This window comes from Chiloscyllium punctatum, chromosome 5 (genome assembly GCF_047496795.1).
Source record: "Chiloscyllium punctatum isolate Juve2018m chromosome 5, sChiPun1.3, whole genome shotgun sequence".
Classification (NCBI taxonomy): Eukaryota; Metazoa; Chordata; class Chondrichthyes; order Orectolobiformes; family Hemiscylliidae; genus Chiloscyllium; species Chiloscyllium punctatum.
Window position 1 is genome coordinate 21,476,107 of NC_092743.1, and position 21,940 is coordinate 21,498,046.

At 39.5% G+C, this 21,940-nt stretch overlaps 1 protein-coding gene across 23 annotated transcripts in view; it reads right to left on the reverse strand.

Annotated features, from left to right (window-relative positions):
* LOC140476938 (focal adhesion kinase 1) overlaps positions 1 to 21,940 on the reverse strand; it is a 556,498-nt gene that overhangs the window by 296,485 nt on the left and 238,073 nt on the right. For 3 of the 23 annotated variants that reach the window (XM_072569900.1, XM_072569904.1, XM_072569899.1), the window contains exon 1: positions 14,677 to 14,813. The exons of 7 other annotated variants lie outside the window; for them this stretch is intronic. In XM_072569900.1, the coding sequence (XP_072426001.1) occupies positions 14,677 to 14,788 (112 nt within the window). In that variant the 5' untranslated portion in view covers positions 14,789 to 14,813. Of the gene's footprint in view, positions 1 to 14,676; positions 14,815 to 21,940 lie in introns of those variants that run through there. 13 more of the 23 variants (XM_072569906.1, XM_072569907.1, XM_072569905.1 and 10 more) reach the window with 7 other exon arrangements.

Here is a 21,940-nt window from a genome sequence, read left to right on the forward strand (position 1 = left end):
GTCCGATTTGTAGAAACATTACCACTGTCAATGTACCAGTTGAATGATAACTGACAGTTAACTGACAAGCTATGGAAATTTTGATCCAGGCAGGTTGACTCAAATTGGTCAATGCATTGCCCTCATAATGAACCAGAGAATCACTGTCACCTGTTTTGCCGTGTAAAAACAGCCACAATGCGTTTACATGTTCTTTCAGTCTGCAAAGAATAGTTCCCTGTGTATGTAGATTCTGGTACATGCAACACTGCAAGCTCAAATAACAAGCTTAAATTAGTTGTCAGAATAATCATCTGGACACACTGAAATAATCACCAAGAATGGCCTGAACATGGAAGCATATCTAGTGTTGGACATTGTGGTTTGAGTTCTGCAAATAAGTGTTACTTAAGGATGGTCAGTACCCCCTCTGGTGTAAACTTGCAGTTATATATGTTGTTTGATACAATCCACCAGGCCTTGGGTGGTACAGCCAAAGCAGCTAGCATCACATCAGCATAATTTCATTTACTGCATTATTCATTGTGTGGTAGGTCACCTTTTTGGATTGATAGCAACATCCTGCTCACTTTAGACACCATTCATACAATCATAGACAGAGATGTACAGCATGGAAACAGACTGTTAAGTCCAACTCGTTCATGCTGAACAGATATCCTAAATTTATCTAGGCCCATTTGCCAGTATTTGGTCCATATCACCCTAAATGCTTCCCATTCAGGTCCCCATCCACATGCCTTTTAAAATTTGTAATCATACCTGCTTCCATCACCTCCTCGAGCAGCTCGTTTCATACACTCACTAACGTCTACGAAAAGTTGCCCTTGGGTCCCTTTTAAATCTTTCCCCTCTCACCTTCAAACTCTGCCCTCTAGTTTTAGACTCACTCCACTTTCCTGGGGAAAAGACCTTGGCTGTTCACCCTATCCATGCCCCTCATGATTTTATAAATCTCTATAAGGTCACCCTTCAGCATCTGATGCTCCAGAAAAAATAGCCGCAGCCTATTTAGTCTCTCCCTGTACCTCAAATCTCCAACCCTGGCAATATCTTTGTAAATCTTTTCAAGGTTCATAATATCTTTCCTATAGCAGGGACACCAGGATTGAATGCAGTATTCCAAACGTGACTTAACCAATATCCTGTACAGCAGCATGACTTCCCAGCTCCTAAACTCAATACACTGACCAATAAAGGCAAGGGTACCAAATGCCTTCTTCACCATCCTGTCTACCTGTGACTTTACACTCAAGGAATTATGAACCTGCAACCCAATGTCTTTGTGTTTGGCCACACTCCCAATAGCACTTCCCACGCTCCCTCAGACTTATAGTGTATAAGTCCTGCCCTGATTTGTCTTAACAAAATGCAACATCTCGCGTATATCTAAATTAAACTCTACCTGCCACTCCTCAGCCCATCGCCCCATCTGATCAAGATCCTGTTTTACTGAGATAACCTTTTTCACTGTTCAATATAGCACCAACTTTGCTGTCATCTGCTAACTTACCAACCATACCTCCTGTACTCACACCCAATTCATTTTTGTAAATGACAAAAGACAGTGGAACCAGCACCAACCCTTACAGCACACTGTTGGTCGCAGGCCTCCAGTCCGAAAAATAACTTTGCAGCACCACCCTGTCTCCTAAATTCAAACCAAATGTATATCGAAATGACTAGCTCTCTCTGGATTCCATGTGACCTAAACTTGCTAACTAGTGTTCCATACGGAACCACGTTGAATGCCTTACTATACATAGTCAGTCAGCTGATGATAAGGAAATGAAGTATGCATGAGCAATCCATACATCAAACACCTATCACAGGGCTATTACGCAAACTACACCTTAAATATTTAAATAATGTCATATAACATGGGTGAAAGATGAATACTTTTAATAACAATTTGGGATAATACTTTCCACAACCAGTCATCTCTCTCGAATGAGTTAGCAACCCCGTTGTCTGCCTTACCTGACTTTATCCAATTCTATATGTTACTGCTAACAAAATAAAAATCTTTGCCTTCATATTGACTTTACGTTGTATATTTATTACTGTATGCTAACCTTTCTGTAATGTCATAATTACTTGTGCTGACACAAAAGGTTATTGCGATACAATTTTTTTTCCAGGATTATCAAGGAACTAATATTAATCAGGTACTCAAATTGTATGTGTGTAGGATTTAAGATATGAAAACAAGCACAGCAATTACAGACTCTTAGTTACTACAAAGCATATCAGATAGCAGAACTTCCAAATCATTAGCAAAAAAGCATTGGTCAACAAACGTGCTTTAAGAATACAGCCACTACAGTGAATGCAGAGAACTGATTCTACACATTCGTGCATTTCTGTACACATAGCAAATTCCAGATGGGTTGCAGGAAGCATCTTTCAGAAAGCAAGAAAATGAAGAATTAAGCTTTGCATTACTCTGGAATCTAGAATCTTTCACCAGACTTTTGGCTATGGTGCTGTTATCAGGCCTCAAAACACAGCTACATAATTAATCCAAACTCTCTTTTTTCCCAACATTACTGCAATTTTCCTCCCTTCAAGTATTCAATTTCTCCTTCAAAAGTTGCAAGTGAATCTGCTTCTCCATTGTCCTTTCAGACAATACCTTTTAAACCATCATGCAACAATTTCTTTTCTCTCCGATTCACGGAATAGCACAACACCAAAAGTCATTCATACAATTAAGTCTGTACTAACTCTTACAGAGAGTAATCCAATTGGTTAACACCCTCTCCTTGCTCTTTCTGCAATTTTTATCCTTTTCCAAGTGTATATCCAGCTTGCTCTGAAGGATACCACCGGATCCATCAATCTGTCAGGCAGTGCATTCTAAATTGTGAATGTGAGTTACAAAACTGTTTTTTCCACACACTGGATTTTTCACTGATTATTTAAATCCTTGCCCTCTGGCTGTTGAAAACAATTGCCTTTTAATTATTCTATCTACACGCCTCAGGATTTTCAACAACATCAATAAATTCAGTTCACCTTACTTCTATGAGATTAGCCCAAGCTTCTCCAGTCTCTCCCTGGAGCCATTCTAACAAATGTTTTCTGCCAGTTGTAAAGCATTCACATTCTTCCCATTGCATACTGCCTAAATTGCATTCAAAATCCCAGCTGGAGAAAAAGAAACAGTGTTTAATGACAGTTTCAGCTAAATTTCCTGTCACTTTTACAATTTTGCCTCTAGTTATAAACAACAGATCCTTTTTATTTTAATCAACTGATTTATTCACCTGGTCACTTCTGCCCCTCAACTCTGTTCAAGCACTCACTTAAAAGATGCACCATGTACCGCAAATAATCTTTGCACCATAAGACATGGCCATTCAATGAGACACTGGTGGATTTGATCATCCTCAATTACAATTTGTTGCCTTTTCCTTATAACCTTCAACTCCTTCCCGATTAAAAATCTGTTTATCTCAGCCTGACCCAACTTGAACAACCGTCTGTAGTAAATAATTTCACATATGCACTATTCTCTAAAAGAAAAAATTCTTCCTCATCTCTGACTTAAAAGGGCAACCAATTATTCTGAGATTATGCCCCTAATCCACGACTCTGACTGGCCCAACATACTCGACCATGCCTCACGAGACTGTCCCTCTGTACCTGTGATCAACCTAGTTAACCCTCTCTGGACTACCTCCATTTGCCAATATCTGTCCATTAGACAGTGCACCCAAAACTGTTCATGGTATTCAAACTGTGGTCTAACTAGTTTTAGCAAATTTCCCTATTTTTATATTCCACCTTTTTGAAAAAAGGGATCACTTTCCATTCACCTTCTCTCTTTCTTACTTTTTGGTTTTTGAGAGTTATGTATGAAGACTTCCAAACCCCTCAGCTCTGTAGCTTTCTACAGTCTTTCTCTATTTAAATAATTTTGACCTACTTTCTTCGCCCTGCCAAAATGCGTAAATGTACATTTTCTAACATTACATGCTATCTGCCAAGTTTTGCCAACTTGCTTAATCCTTATATATCCCTCTGTAGACTGAAGTGTCATCCTCAACTCTTGCCTCAGAAATTTAGAAAATAGGAGCACAAGTACGCCGTTCAGCTCTTCAAGATATTCAAAATGATTACGGCTCATCATCCAACTCAGTACACAATTTCAGCTTTCTCCCCATATACTTTGATCCCGAAGGAATATATTGAACTCCTTAATGAAAAACATTCAACGATTTGGCCTTATTCCCTATCTGTGGCAGAGAACTCCACATGCTTACAAGTTTCTGGGTGAAGAAATTGTTCCCCATCTCAGTCCAAAAGGCCTTAAACATTGACCCTTACTTCAGGACTCCCTGATCATCACATTCTTGCTGTGTATTTTCTTTCTAGTCCAATAGAATTTTGTATGTTTCTAGAAGATACCGCCTCATTCTCTTGGCACTTCCAGCTGAAGATTGTGACAAATGCTTCAGCCTTATCATTTGCACTGATATGCTGGGCTCTTCCATCATTAAGGATGGTGATAATACAGGAGTTCCACCTTTAGTGAGCTGTTTAATTGTCCACCACCTTTCAATAACGGATGTGGTAGGTCTGCAGAACTTAGGTCTGATCATTGTAAGATGGCTCAGCTCTATCACTTGCTGCTCATGTTATTTGGCATGCAAGTAGTCCTAATTGGTAGCTTCACCAAGTTAACATCTCATTTTTAGGTATGTCGGGTACTGCTCCTAGCATCGCTTTCCTGCACTTTTCATTGAACCAAGGTTGATGTGCTAGCTTAATGGAAACAGCAGAATGGGGGATATGCCAGCCGTGAAGTTATAGATTGTGCTGGAGTACAATTCTGCTACTGTTGATGATCCACTGCGTCTCATGGATGCCCGAGTTGCGAGATCCGTTCGAAGTCTGTTCCATGTAGCATGGTGATAGTGCCACACAACATGACGGAGCATATTCTCAATGTGAAGGCAGAATCTCCACAATGACTGTGCAGTGGTTGCTCTTACAAAAACTGTCAGAGAGAGATGCATCTGCAGCTTCTCGTTGTCTCCCTCACCATTTACCGCTGACGCAGTCTAGCAACCCCATCAATAATGCTGCTGCTCAGCCACTCTTGGTGGTGGACATTGAAATCCCTAACCCTGAGAATATTCTGCACTATTGCCACCTCCCTGCTTCCTCCAGGTGTTATTCAACATGGAGGAGTACTGAGTCATCAACCAAGGGAGGATGGTACGTGATAATCAGCAGATATCCTTGCCTATGTTTAACCTGAAGCTTGAGACCTCATGGTGTCTGGACCCCCAAGTCATCAACGTCCCAACTGTATACCAGTGTGCCATGACCTCTGCTGGGTCTGTCCTGCTGGTGGGACAGGACATATCCAGGAATGGTGATGGTAATGTCTGGGACATAGTCATACTAAAAAGAATCATACCTTACAGACGACATCAGGTTGTTGCTTAAATAGTCTGTGAGATAGCTCTCCCAACTTTACCAGTAGTCCGCACATTAGTAAGAAGGACTTTGCAGGGCCAACAGGTCTGTTTCGACCATTGTCTTTTCCAGTGCTTAGATTAATGCCAAGCAGTCCATCCAGTTTAATTTCTTTGTTGAGATTTCATAGCCATTTATACAATGGAATACAACATAGAACACAGAAGAGGAGATGACAAGTGAAATGATATTACTATGGGTCTGGAGTCACATGAGGCCAGACTAGGCAAGGATGGCAAATTTCCTTCCCTGAAGAACATTAGTGAGCCATTAGGGTTTTTCTGTCAATTAACAATGGTTTCATGGTCATCAGTAGATTCTTAATTCCAGATTTTTAAAAATATTTGGTTTGAAATTTGAATTCAAGTCCTCAGAACATTGGCTGAGCTGCTGGATGAATAGTCTAGTGACAATACCACTCTATTATCACTGTCCTAGTCATGTGTTCGCTCTGTAGCTACTTTCTTGGATGCATCCCATCAACTCCAGGAGACTTATCAGTCTTTCGCTCCATTAGTTTTCCTAGCATTTTTCTCCAGAGATTGTTATTGTAATTATTTCCCCTCCTCCTTATACCTCCTGAACATTTAGTATGCTCTTAAACGTCTTCTGCGGTGAAGATTTATGCAAAGCATTTATTAATTCATCTTCCATTTCTGGTTTCCCATTATTATTTCCACAGCCTTATTCTCTAAGAAGCTTATATTAACTTTTTTTCTTTCTTCATTTGTATACATTTAAAGAAGCTCTTGCTGTCCATCTTAATATTACTTACTAATTTACCCTCAGTTTATTTTCTCTGTGCTGTTATGAATGTGTGGGTGTACCTTTAAGAGAGTTAAAAGCAGCAGAACTACTGGACAACACCAAGTGTTCTCAAGAAGTAACAACGTAACACTAGGTCAAACATCTCTATTAGCTTGTTGCCCGAAGACAAAAACAAATTCGAATTCAACCATTCAGTTTAAATTACACCCCGAAAAAAGATAGCAATTTCCAATCATGTTTGAGTAGAGTATCTTGACAATCTTAAAAGCCAACAATACAATCCGATGCTCTGGGGTATAAGACCGGGAGGAAATTAAACAATTGAGAAGAGAACTGCCAATCCTAACGTACCATACTGCTTCAAATAAACATCTGTCTTAAAAGTACCTTTTTGAACAGTAACCTGTAACACAACTTCCTCACAAGGGAAAAAGAACCTACAGCAGCTTAGTTTTGAGATAAGTAGTGTTGTTTTGTAAATCTTAATTGGGAGTCTTATCAGTATTATAGAAGGAAAGGTAGAAGATAGATTTGAAAAAGAAATTGTAAATAGAGGTTAGTTACTTACTGTTATACTTTAAGAAATAAAAGTTGTTATTTTTTATTTTTCTTAGTTCTTGGCCACTCAAACTTTTACAGGATGCATCTTTTCTGTGTTGCTGGTTTTAAATTAAGCAGGCAGGTTTATTCAGTGTCAAAATACTGGTAATTTGTTCTTAGCCATCTTTTGTTGGTTTTTAAAATGTTGCCAATCCTCTGGCACACCACCAGCGCTCACCACATTTTATTTCTTTTTTCCTTTCAATTTGATGCTAACCTTTACTTCCCTAGTTGACCATGGCTGGACTATCCATTTCATAGAAACCTTCCTTCACATTGAGCTATAATCTTTCTTGTGAGCTATGAACTGTTTTCTTAAACAGCGACCATTTTTAACTGTCTTTATGGATAAATTATTTTCTCAGTATGGTCCAGCTTGCACTGCCCTCATTCCTTTGTAATTATTTTCATTCAGGCTCAGCACAGGTGTTTCTAAGCCAAGCTCCTCACACTCAAGCTGAATGCTAAATTCTACCATACTGTGGTCACTGTTTCTCGTGAATCTTTTGCTACGAAACCATTTATCAAACCCAAATCATTTCACATTGCCACATCCAAAACAGCCTGATCCTAGAATAGTGTTCTAGAATATACACCATGAATCCTTCGCCAAGGCCATCTCTGCCAGTCTGGTTACCCCAATCGACATGAAGGTTGAAGTCACCCATGATTAATACACTTTTTTGTACATCTTTAATATCTCAATTCCTTCTCAGTCCTACTGGATTGTAATTGCTAGGGAGTCTACAGATTACTCTTCCCAGTGTTTTCTTCCCCTTTTTATTTCTTATTTCCACCAAAATGGATTCTGGATCTTCTGATCCAGGATCAATTCTTGCTATCATACTTATTCTATCCCGTACTAAACAATGTTAGCCCAGTACTCTTTTATATTGCTTGACCCTTTGAAAGTCACTTACTCCTGAATATTTAGTTCCCTGATTTGATTTCCTTGTCATCATGTTTCTACGATGGCTATAACATCATTTTTGTTCAAATAGATTGTTTCACACCTTATGTGCATTCAAGTAAAATGTTTGCCCACCTCGATCCTATTTATTGCTGTTTTGCTATTTGCACCACACAGACTACAGCTACTCAAGATGACAGATCACTACCACCTCCTCAAGGTATGTGAGGAATGGTCAAGAATGTCCACAATGATGAAACGAAATAATTTACATCATTTTTATCATCTTTTGAATTACTTCCTACCATTTTGTGTTAAAATTTCATCTTGAATCCTCCTTTCACTTGTTTAAGTCTTCCTAGTGACATACTATACTTACAGATTTTGTGTCAACTACAAACTCAGCTTTGAAGTTATGCTCTACTTACCCAAGGAGGAGAAAGTAAGGGCTGCAGATCAGAGTCGAGAGTGTGGTGCTGGAAAAGCACAGCAGGTCTGGCAGCATCGAAGGAGTAGGAGAATCAATGTTTCGGGCATAAGCCCTTCATCAGGAATGATTCCTGATGAAGAGCTTATGCCCAAAACATTGATTCTCCTGCTCCTTGGATGCTGTCTGACCTGCTATGCTTTTCCAGCACCATACTCTCGACTCTACATACCAAAGTCCAGGTATATAACAAAAGGAGTCACATCCTTGACTATTGGAGAACATCACTGTAAATTTCTCTCATACTGATACTAGTAAGAAGGGGGGGGGGGGGAAAGAAGAAGAGCGAGAGAGCGAGCGAGCGAGAGAGCGAGAGAGAGAGAGAGCGAGAGAGAGAGCGAGCGAGAGAGAGAGCGAGCGAGAGAGAGAGCGAGCGAGAGAGAGAGCGAGCGAGAGAGCGAGCGAGAGAGCGAGCGAGAGAGAGACAGAGACAGAAGACAGAGATGTACAGCATGGAAACAGACCCTTCGGTCCAACCTGTCCATGCCAGCCAGATATCCCAACCCAATCTAGTCCCACCTGCCAGCGCCCAGCCCATATCCCTCCAATCCCTTCCTATTCATATACCCATCTAAATGCCTTTTAAATGTTGCAATTGTACCAGCCTCCACCACTACCTTTGGCAGCTCATTCCATACACATACCAGCCTCTGCATGAAAATGTTGGCCCTTAGGTACCTTTTATATCTTTCCCTTCTCACCCTAAACCTAGCCCTCTAGTTCTGGACTCCCTCACCCCAGGGAAAAGACTTTGTCTATTTATCCTATCCATGCCCCTCATAATTTTGTAAACCTCTATAAGGTCACAACTCCTGTACTCAATACTCTGACCAATAAAAGAAAGCATACAAATGCCTTCTTCACGATCCTATCTACCTGCGACTCCACATTCAAGGAGCTATAAACCTGCACTCCAAGGTCTTTTTGTTCAACAACACTCCCTCGGACCTTACCATTAAGTGTATAAGTCCTGCTAAGATTTGCTTTCCCAAAATGCAGCACCTTGTATTTATCTGAATTAAACTGCATCTGCCACTTCTCGGTCTATTGGCCCATCTGATCAAGATCCTGTTGTAATTTAAGGTAACCTTCTTTGCTGTCCACTACACCTTCAATTTTGGTGACATCTGCAAGCTTACTAACTTGACCTCTTATGCTTGTATCCAAATTATTTATACAAATGACAAAAAGTAGAGGACCCAGGACTGATCCTTATGGCACTCCACTGGTCACAGGCCTCAAGTCTGAAAAAGAGGAAACTGTTCTCTCAAAAAGTTGTTAATCTTTGAATTTTTTTCCTCAGAATGGTAAACTATGGGACATCAATTATATTCAAGGTTGAATTAGAAATATTTTTTAATCTATAAAGAGTAATAGGAGGAAGAGCAGACTGGAAAGTGGAGTTGAAGCCACTCATGATCTTATTGAATAGCAAAGCAGGACCAAGGATCCAAACAGCATACTCCTGCTCCCATTTCTTAAGCTCTTTCATCCTTGTATTCATCCATCACTACTCTTTGCTTTCTATGCTTAGCCTAATTTGTAACCAAACTGCACTATCCTTTTAATCCATTTTTTTCAGCCTTGCTAACAAGTCTATGATTTTATACTTTAATGAAACACTTTGGAAAGTATATATACACAAAATCAATCTGATAGGTTTCCTCAACTTTCTTCATTACTTCAAAGAATGCAATCAAATTAGCAAAATGCAACTTACCTTACTCAGCGGTTCGCTAAATTGGCTGGTTGATTGGTTTGTGATATAGAGTGACAGCAACAGCACAGGTTCAATTTTTGTGTAGTTGAGGTCACCATGAAGGACCCTCCTTCTTAACCTGAGACATGACGACCCCCAGGTTAAATCATCACTAGTCATCCTTCTTTCATGAGAAAGCAGCCCTATACCCCTCAGGAACGACAGAAACTTGATCTTAATCATCACAAAATAATTAATTAATCCATGTTTTTACAGGAGACAGTTAATTTGGGGCTAGATTATTTTCAAAACAACAATTCAGTTAAGCCAGTCATACAAACCCCAAGATTGCTCCTTCTAATCAGTCTATCATTAAAGAAAAACATTACTTCAAACCCGAAGTTATTCATCCAAACCAAATGAATGACAGCGTCTCGCCTCCCCTGAACCCATTAAATGATTTGAGTACCTTAGATTATAAAATCTCTTTTAGTTGCCGCACTACAAATTCTTTACTTGATGAGTTTAATCATTTAATAATCTCTAGTCAGAATACTAGCCTTTGCTTTGCAGGGGTAATTAATCTTTAAATATTAAAGCTGTCAAAAATCATCACCTTCTACCTATTAAATAACTGAGGCATTACCATGGAGAAAAGAATGGGGGACAATATTTTCCCTGAGTTTAAAGTCTTGAACATGCTTTCATTTGCAGGTTCCCTGCTGGAAACAACATGCATTGATACGCAAAGGTAAATGAGCCATGTTATGAGCTTGACTAATTATTTAAAATAGTTAGCACACTCAGAAGTGTTCAGCGACTTTGGAATCAAATAAAAATATCAAATGGACTATTTCCCTGGCATCACACCAGCACTAATATGCAGGATTCATGCCAGTAGTATTTTCCCTTAACAGGATGCTGCCCTCAGCTTAAAAATTATTTTCTACCTGTTACAAAATTGAACAACACTATGAATTTCAGTGCCAGCATGATGTCAGGTACAGTGGCTGTATGTCCCAAAAATTGGTTATCAAATCCAACAGCATGTGCCTTTGATTGTTCATTATAGGCAGACTACAGACTCTACTCGAGCAGCCGTGTTTGCAAAACACAAAAAATGTTGAGTATAATTCTGTAATTTTTATGTTTGCTTGATTGCTATTTTTTTAATCAATATTAAAATTAATCCTCTGGCAGTCTTTCAGTCAATACTCTCTATTATCTACAGAGAGGGGGTACCCTGGAAGATATGGAAAGATTTTTATGGAGTCTGGAATCAAGAATTGGGAACAGAAGTCTTGTTGGAAGTATGGGAGGATATCTGGGAGAATGTGAAAAAAAAATTTCAATTTGCAGTAAAGCAGGCTATGCAACTAAAGATTCTCCATAGGGCCCATTCGACCAGCAACATTTAAGAAAGGAGTATCCCCAAGGTGTCCTAAATGCAAAACAGACACCGGTACTTTCACACTTGCTTATGGTTATGCCAATAGATCTGTAGATACTGGGGTGTCATAGCAAAAGTGTTGGAGAGGGTCTTGGGAATGGACGTTAAGGCCGATCTGGGACTGCCTAATGAGCTTGACCTCGGGAAACTCCCCGGGTATTATGGGATGGTGTGGGTTCGTCATGCGGCATGGCCCCATTGGACGTTCTTACAAATGTGGCGCACTAGACGATGGGACTACTGTATAGGGAGGGAGGAAGGGAGGACATTAACTGATGCTCCAGTTTGTGGGAGCCTCTGTGAGGGACAGCAAGTGTGTAAGTTAAGCTACATTAAGTTAGTTTAGTTCAATTCATGTTAATTTAATTTAATTTATGTTAATTATTTATTGAATTGCAATCTGGGAAGATTGTTCTGTATCTCTGTGATAGTTTTGGTTTGTTCTGTAGAGTAGTCGATAGTTTATTCTTATTGTTGTTGTACCATAAGATTGCTGTATTATCTTTTGTACTTTGATAATTTTGTTAAAAAAAGCTTTCAATAAAAAAAATTAATCCTCTAGCACATTACACATACCAATATTTGTCACTAACAGCAACTGCAACAAGGGTGACTGTGCGTTGGTACTTCACACACTGCATCATAATAAACCAATGAAAATACATGCTTTCCTCAGTTAATCATGCATATAATTACATATTAGAGAGATATAGAGCACCCAGACCAACTCATTTATATGTGGCCTTATTCCCCTCTTCAGTCTAGTCTCTCAATCTTATCAGTCCTTTCTCAATCATGACTTCACAGGGGTGGCAAAGTGGCTGAGTGGTTAGCACTGCTACCTCACAGCACCATGGACCCAGGTTTAATTCCATCCTCAGGCAACTATGTCTTGTGGGATTTCCAAATTCTCCTAGCATCTGCATGGGTTTCCTCTGGATGCTCAGGTTTCCTCTCACAATCCAAAGATGTGCAGGTTAGGTCAATTGGCCATGCTAAATTGTCCATAGTATCAAGGATGCGTAAATTAGATGGATTAGCCACTGGAAACTCAGGGGTAGGATAAGGCAATGAGACTGGGTGGGATGCTCTTGGAGGGTCAGTGTGAATGTTGGGCCGAGTAGCCTGTTGCCACACTGTAGGGACTGTATGACATAAAAACATGTTCATGTTATTAGCCGCAAAAATAGTTCATGTGACAGCAAGTTGCGAATCTCAATACGCTTGTTTAACAAAACTCAGTTTATTACTGAATGGCATCAATGGCATGCATAATTAAATCAACTAAGACTTTATAACACGAGAATGGAAATTTCTTGAAAGAAAACAACAGGAATGGAGGGGCCTTGCAGGACAATGGTAGTATTCCTAACTTCTGAGCTATAAAGTCCAGTTTCCAGTCCCACCTGTGCTGGAAATGTGTCAGAACACAAACAGGTTAATACAAAATGCTTACAACTAGCATGGACTATAACAGAACCAAAAAAAAACTAACGTTTCAAATTTCAAGAATGAATCTCACAGACCCAGCTCAGAAAATAAACTATTTGGCCGATAGGCTGGCACTGACTCTCATCACTACTCCCAACGTCCAGCATTTGGCCCATAGCCTTGAATGAAATGATATTTCATGCAATCAGCAAGTACTCTTCAAAAGGTTTAAAGATTTCCAGCCTCTACTGAGGCATTTCCCAGGCATTCCCACCACCTGCTGGGTGAAAAAACATTTCTCAAATTCCATCTAAACCTCCTACCTTTAGCCTTATAAAGTATGCCCACTGGTTATTGACCCTTCAATAAGGGAACAACAGATTCCTATCCATTACGTCCATGCACCTCAATCTTATACACCGCTAACAGATCCCCATTCAGCCTTCTCTGAGCCAAGGAAAACAACTCAAAACACATCCAGCCTCTCTTCATTGTTAAACTGTTCCATCCCAGGTAATATCTTTTTGTACCTCCTCTGTACCCCATCCAGTGCAATCACAGCCTTCCTAAGCTTTGGTGACAAGAACAGCACACAGTACTTAATCTGTGACCTAAGCAATGTTTTACAGCTCCAACATAACCTTTCTACTGTTATAATCCATGACTACAATACCTTCTTAATTACCTTATTAATTTGTCCTGTCATTTTCAGGAATCTGTGGACAAAAACTCTGAAATCCCTCCATTCCGCTGATCGTCCTGGTGTCCTGCCATTTATTAAATGCTTCTGAGTTGTGGGTTAGTCAGCTCAATTGGTTGGACGGTTAGTTTGTGACACAGAGTGATGCCAAAAACATGAGTTCAATTCCCAAATTGCTGAAATTACTATGGAGGTCCCAACTTCTCAAAAACACTGCTCACCTGAGGTATGGTGATCCTCAGGTCAAACTGAACACCATTCACCTCTTTCTCTTGTGGGAGAGAGCAGCCCTATGACCTCCTGGTACCATGACAATTTTACTTTTACACCACGGAGTTTAGAACAGCGCAAACATCATACTGACAGTTAATAAAATACTCCTTTATCAAACTGTTAATATTTTGACATCTATCCTTGAAATATGAGCAAGTTAGATACGTTGTGATTTGCTTGGAACTATCATGTGACAGCATCAAAACCTTTACATCCAAAGGTATGTATATTAGAAGCACTATCGGAGCAGACAATACCAAGCAGCTGTTCAGCTCTCCTTATAAAATACCACAAGACTATCTGAATAAAACAACTGATTGCTTTGTGTTCTCCAGTGAAGAATAGTGAACATCACTGCCACATTTGAGATTTTAGGAGGAGTTTGAAAGAGACAAAAACACCAGCTGCAAATTTCCAAATCTTCATATGTGGAAAGCATTCTGAGCAAAGAGAAGTATAGTATGCAAGCTATTTCACTGCTGAACACAAAGTAATGGACTAAGCTAGGAGTCTTGATCCTTAATTCACCAGATTCAATCTGTTAGGCCTTTAGTGGAAGAAACTAAAGGAACAAAAATATGCTTCCATGTGTTCCAGGAAAAGTAATGCTATAAGCCTGGCAGCAGCTGATTCATCTGAAAAACTTCACGACATTTCCACCACTCCTTCCCTCATCCTGTGGGGTGTGGTAGCTAAAAATATATTTTAAAAAGAACCGGTACAAAACATTGTCGGAATGACAATTTTACTTTGCTCAAGTTACAGCTGAATAACTATAAAATTCAACATATACCTTTGAATATATACCTTAACAGCCAATTCCTTTTCTTAAATTGACCGATAAAATAATGAAAATCTTGTTAATTACTACCTTCTGCCACAAGATGTTGTGCTTCTGTATCATTTCTTGTTTGAGAACCCCAGCAAATACATGGTATGTAGGATTCAGCTGGGGAAGGAGGATCCTTCTCCACAACAAACATAGATAAAGTTTAGAATAATTCACTTTTTACAATAAATAAAAATGCCACTCAGCTTCCTTCTTGTCGAGTTACATTCTCACAGTCAACCTACTCATAAACCAGCCTAACATGAATCATTGTAACCTGGAGCTTTTTAAACAACGTCATAAGTAGTATACTTCCTAGTTGTAACACCGTCTGCATGTTGCACCATGATTTTACAAAGTGGCAGCATTGCACATCTCACAGAGACCGCCTCCAGACTGTGAAGGCATACTATTGAACTAGTATTAGATTGCACAAAGTGATGATTTGAAAATCTGATTGGTTCAATTTGCAATAAAACAAATAGACATACTGGAACTCTTGCCAAATACTATTCAATGAGGTGGGGCATCACAGATTAGAATGCAAAAGTGTCAACTTTCTTAAGACTCTCAAAGCATAGAAGGCAACTTGTTTTAGTATGGGATAGTTCTCAAATTAAAAAAAAGGACTTCTCATCAGTACCTCAGCTTTTACACTGAAAAGGACCAAAAAGATTTGCAAACAGTTCCCGAATGGAATGGAATCAATAGCATTTAATTGCCTACTCCTTTAAATATTTACTTAATTAATCCTTGTACATTTTCACATTATTTAACCATGTAGTGTCTCTGAAACAGTTTACTTCACATCAGTTTATTTAAGCTTGAAATTACATGCACTAGTTCTAGAGTTTGTGGCGATCTTCACTAGCGTTTAATTTACCTAATTTTGTGAAAAAAGAAAAACAAAAAAAAGCAAATTAGAAATGCTGGAATTTTTATATTTGTCTGGATTAATTGTGCTACTCACAAATTTATACTTTTACAATTGTTTTTCTGCTTTTATTCACAGGATCACTTCTATAACCTTCATTTCCATGTGTTACCTGCTTAACTTATGGTCAGAGCACTGTTTGCCTTCTGGCAAAGGTTCAGTTTGGAAAGTACATTTCAGTAGACAGTGAAACTAAATCATGTGGTGTCAAATATGCACACAATTTTAAAAAAGGCAATAGGTAACTGCATGCAAAATCAGAAACAGCTGGTTGGTGTGACTAACATCTGAAGTACAATATGTAATCACAGCAAAATATCTTGTGCTGTGGACTTGTTTGACTATAGCTTGAAGGTTCAAATTCCAATTGACACAATCAACTCATTTTGAACTTTCTTGCTCAGATAAAGGTCCATGATGATGTTTGGATCAATACAGAGCTTAAAATAAACAGTTTTTGATCTTTTTTTCCTAAACAGATACGCATTAAAATTTTACTTTAAAAAAAACGTATTTACCAGTGAAGGAGAATTCAAGCAAGTATTATATATAGAGTAACTAATAAATAATGGAGAGCTTACAGTAATTTCCAGCTTAGCAAAGATGCAGGACTTGTGGGGGAAAGAATCATAAGATTTGCAATATATAGTCATAGGTTTAGAAACAAAATAAACACAGTGGCTCAGCGGTTACAATGCTGCCTCACAGCACTAGGGACCCAGGTTCGATTCCAGCCTTGTGTGACTGACTGTGTGCAGTTTGCATGTTCTCCCCGTGCCTGCGGGGGTTTCTGCTGGGTGCTCTGGTTTCCTCCCACAGTCCAAAGATATGCAGGTTAGGTGGACTGGCTATTATAAACTGCTCCATAGTATCCAGGGATGTGTAGGCTAGCTGGGATAGCCATGCTAAATGTGGGGTTATGGAGAGAGGGGTGGGATGCCTTCGGAGGTTTGGCCAAATGGTCTCTTTCAGCACTGTAGGAGCTATATGAAATATAAAATAAAAATATAAACTTTTGGAAAAGCACACCAATATCCAGAAAGGGAGATTAAAAGTACTAAGATAAAAGGTTTCCTCATTCCTGAAGAAGGGCGTATGCCCGATTCTCCTGTTCCTTGGATGCTGCCTGACCTGATCTCCAGCATCTGCAGTCCTCACTTTCTCCTCAAAGATTTTAACCTATTGCGAATCCTCTTACAAGGATGCCTTCCTTGAAGAAGCTCTCTTCCTCCCTCTACAAGAATTTCAGTGAGTCCCTCTCTCACTGCACACCCCAGGTCATCCCCTCTGCACAGAAGCTCTTCAGCCATGTTCTCAAACAAACTCGCTACCACAGCCACATCTCCTTCCTCAGCACCTGCTTACGGAACCGACTGATCCCGCACGGGCTCTGGACTACGTTCCGACCAACAAAATTTGGACCCAACCAGGCCCTCTAACTCAGCACCGCCTTCCTAACCTGCAATCTTCTTCCTGACCTCTCCGGCCCCACCCCACTCTGGCCTATCACCCTCACCTTGACCTCCCTCCACCTATTGCATTCCCAACGCCCCTCCCGCAAGTCCCTCCTCCCTACCTTTTATCTTAGCCTGCTGGACACACTTTCCTCATTCCTGAAGAAGGGCTTATGCCCGAAACGTCGATTCTCCTGTTCCTTCGATGCTGCCTGACCTGCTGCGCTTTTCCAGCAACACATTGGCTGTTCAAAGCCAATTTTACTCAATTATTTGAAAAAATTAAACAAGATCTCCAAAGATGGGAGGCACATCCAGTCTCATGGTTGGGTCAGATAGCGCTTATTAAGATGAATATCCTCCCTCGTTTGCTATACCCTATACTGATGCTCCCCCTGATTTTCAATAAACAAACACTCAGGAGACTGAACAGTTGGTTCAGCTCCTTTATCTGGCACCGTAAATGGCCCCTCATTAAATTAGCCAAACTGCAGTTGCCTCACAGATAGTGGTGGTGGGGGGGTAAGACCTTCTGGACATTAAAAATTACCAATTAAGCTCGCTTTTGACCTACGTAAGTGATTGGGTTTGTGGGGACCCTCTTTCAATATGGCTCGATATCGAAGCCTCCCAGGCAAGGTGCCCCCTTACCAGTTTGCTGTTTTTGGACAAGATGAGGACAGTTAGGGAATATTGCCATAACCCAATAGTCATCAATACTGTTAAAGCATGGAGGGCAATTCGACAGAGGGAACGTAATATTGGCAAAACATCTTTGTTTACACCTTTAGTGGGTATGCCGAGTTTTCAACCAGGTATGATAGATTCAGGATTTAAACGTTGGGCAGCTAGGGGTATACCTTGCATGGGTGTTTTATTTGAGGGAGATGTAATGATGTCCTTCGATCAGTTAGTACGGAAGTACGAGTTACCTAATAGAGACCTCTTTCGTTTTTTTCAAGTTAGGGATTTTATTCAAAAAAGGACCACACTTTTGACTGATCCCTACAAATCTGACATAGAAAGAGGGGTACTAAGGGCTAAGAGTACACTCTCTGCCAGTACTCTATCACCAATTGGGGGGTGCCACCTCAGATGAGTCTGATCGACTCTGCAAGATGTGGGAAAGAGAGCTGGGTGTTGAAGTTTCTTCATAGGCATGGGAGGATATTTGGGAGAATGCAAGGAAGCTATCAATTTGCAATAGGACCCATGCTTTACAGTTGAAGATTCTCCACAGGGTCCACTTAGCCCCAGACCGTTTGTCAACATTTAAACCAAGGGTACCTTCAGCATGCCCCAAGTGCAAGGTCTGTACGGGTACTCTTACCCATTGTCTTTGGTCTTGTGACAGGCTTTAAACATATTGGAGTGCTGTGATGGGTGCAATGGAGAGGATTTTAGGGGTGGAGAAGGACCCTATTTCGCTCCTTTTGGGCCTACCCATTGTAATTTCAGACTCGCATAAGGCAAAACTTTTCAATATTCTTACATTCTGTGCAAGGAATATCTTGCTAGGTTGGGTATCAGAAACCGCTCCCCCCCCAGGCCTATCCGATTGGCGGAAGATTGTTAATGAGCATATTCCCCTGCATTTTCTCACAAATATGGTACACCATACAACCGAGAATGTTTTCAAGGCATGGCAACCCTTTTTGAAATACCTGGACACAGATTTATCTGCCACACTAACAAGGGCTCTTGATGGTGTTTCATGAGTCCAATATCCAGGGAGGAGGAACTGTGAATGCATGAGTGTTTTGTTTGGCTGGGCTGAGTTATTACTATTTATTTGTTTGTTGTTAGGTATTTATTTAGTTAGTTAAATGGCTAGTTTAGGTTTCTTTTTTAATTTTTTACTTCTCTATATATGTTTAGACATTTGTATAGGAGGGTGGATTGGGGAATGTTTTTTATTATTTGGGTTTAGTTTTGTACTATTTTTGTACTGTTTTGAATTGCATTGTTTTGTATTTGTTGTAATATTTAAAAATCTATTTTTTTCTAATAAAAATATATTATAACAAAAAACAGTAACTGCTCCAATGTAGTAACATCCCATAAACACACCCTTGGCAAAGGCAAAGTCAGTACAACAGGTTGTCTCGCATGTAATTCTGACAGCAGAAAGAGAACCCATGCTTTTAGCACAACAGAGAGAGATGTAGCAGTTTCCACAGCCAATTTCAAAATTCGACCGACTACTGAAAGCTAGACTAAAACCGTGAGGCCACTCAGTCATGCTGCTTCTACTCCAACTTTTTTTAAAAACCCAAGGCTTAGAGGAGACAGCTTAACACCTATGGTTTAATACCTCTCTTCAAAAACAAATCGGGACAAAATACACCTCTTAAAGCCATAGTATAATCATACATTGTGCACTAAATGTTAAGCTTCAGAAAATTTACAATAACCAAGAGAAAAATCAATCAACAAATAAAATTAAAACTCACCATTTCTAACCACAATTGCTGCTTCAACATAACGTATCCACTGATTTATACTGCAAAATTAGAAACGCTTGCAATCACTTTTGCCTGGGACGCAGCAAATGCAGCAGCCTGCATGATATCAACTGAGTCAGAGATCCATTAAATCTGCAATCCTAGCTCGCACTGATATCCCAAAAGCGTGAACAATACTCTGCCAACATCACTGCTACGCTGCATGGAGTCAATGAATCCAGTCATCTGGATTTCAGTACCGAATTCTATTCAATAAATTGCTGTGTGACATATTAACTTAATCAGACGTAGAAGCCTAACTTGGATGCGTTCTGAGCCCTGACTCAACATCTTCCATGTTTATAGTATGCATCTGGTCTACACGCAGTATTTTTAAACATGACAGCCTGCTTTCACAGTCAGAAACAAAAAAGTTAGTATTTACCAGTGACTTTAAAGAAGCTTCCCACTATCACAATCTCCAGAAAGACGGAAAACTTTCAAATAAAAACCTGAATTTCCAGCTAAGATCTGAAGCAATGGCAGACCAAGATTTCACATTTTAAAGTTTTGCTGTAATAAATATATTTTAAAAACAAATACAGGACATCTAAACACTATTGCCTGTTTGTAGACAACCTATACTTTAAACTACAGGAAAAGGATTCCTCATTTAACTTTTAACACAACAGAAAATATATTGCTATGGTTATATATTTAATTGCCACATATATACTTCATTCCTAGGTATCAGGCTAAAATTCTCACCTCCCAAAGGCTTGCTTCTTTTTCACTTTCTCAGCTGGGTACTTATAATTGCAGTACTGAACTTCACTGTAAAAATTAGGATGCAGCTTTACTCTCCTTGCTCTAGCAGGGCGAAGCTTCCAATATCCTATAACTCCTCACAAATTCAATGTCCAATCAGAATGATGGTTCTCACCCATATTCTACATGAATAATAGAGTCAACACTTTCTCTGCTTCGCGCAGTCTTTTGTACTCCACCTCTCAAGGTGGCTGCACACCATACAAATCAAAACTGCTGTTGCCTTTGATATTCAGATGGATTTTAGACGGATGCCTACCATTTGATCTTAAAAATGGCTTCCACTACCCTCTTCCCCATGGTATCCGGTTATCATTGGCCTTACTCCCTTGTACTCAGTCAGATTCCAGAACAGGTCTCATTACTCCATTTATTTTCCTTAAATTGAAGCTACAGTTCCAAAATACAATGTAATTGTAACACCACAAAGATCCCACAATTTAAGCTCATCTTTCCAAACTTTAGTTTAACGTCAGTGACAAGTCAAAAGGCTACTTCATGCATCCAACTAACTGCAACTATGATGTCAAGCATAAGCCCTGTTAATGTAACAACACAGTAGAATAGAGTCTAAAGGAAAAAATAACGGGAGCATGTTCAAAGGTATTCCGATCATAATGGAACATGATAATCTACATTTAGAATGAAAAAATCTGATGGGTGAAAGATAGCATGGATGAGGAGTTCATAGAATACTTCAAGAAAGTTTCTTAGAACAACACTCTGGAGCCAACTGTTTATTGCAAGAGAGATGAATACAAAAGCAGCGAGGTTATATTTTGATTTTGCGGACCTTAGATCATGGGGAGAATGACAACCCTCAAGGTTGAACCCACTGATAATACTGAAAATGTAAAGGCTAAAATTCGGGACAAGGAAGATATTCCCCTGATCAGTAATGGGACTGATTATTGCTGGAAAATAATTAAGAGGTTGCCATACACTCTTCGGTGATAACATGCAAAAGGAATCAACTTTGCACTTCGTTTTGAGACTGTGTGGTGGTGCCAAGAAGAGAAAGACAATGTCCTACAAAGAAGAATCAGCATAAGAGAAAGTAAAGCTTGCTGTCCTTAAAAATAAAGATATCGACGATGATGGGAAAATTCCTCGTCCATGCGTTGATGCCCTTCTGAAGAGTGTGCTGCTAGTGACTTCATGGTCAGTCACTTCAATTGACAATACTGCTGGAAGTGCTGTCTGACAAGAATGCTGCAAAGAATGAAGACGCATAACTATACAGGTATAATAAACTACAATGAAAAATGCTTGTTAAACTCGCTTTGAATTCAGTACTTTACAACTTCAGTAAAAGCTGATCTTTTGAGTGATAGTACAAAGTAATTCAGGTAACAGCAGGCCCATATATGATTATCAAACTTGCAAAAAAAAACACACAAAGAAAAATTTTTTTAAAGTTTACAAATAAGAGGTCACCCATTTAAGACAGATGGGAAGTTTTTCTTTATCATCTGAGGGCATGAGACTTTCAAGTTTTCTTTTCCCCAAAAGGCATTGGAAAAAGGGTCTTTGATAATTCTCAAGATGGAGATAGATAGGTTCTTGATAAACAATGAGGTTAAAGGTTATCAGGATGGTAAGAATGTGGAGAATTCAGATCAGCCATGATATTACTGATTACAGAA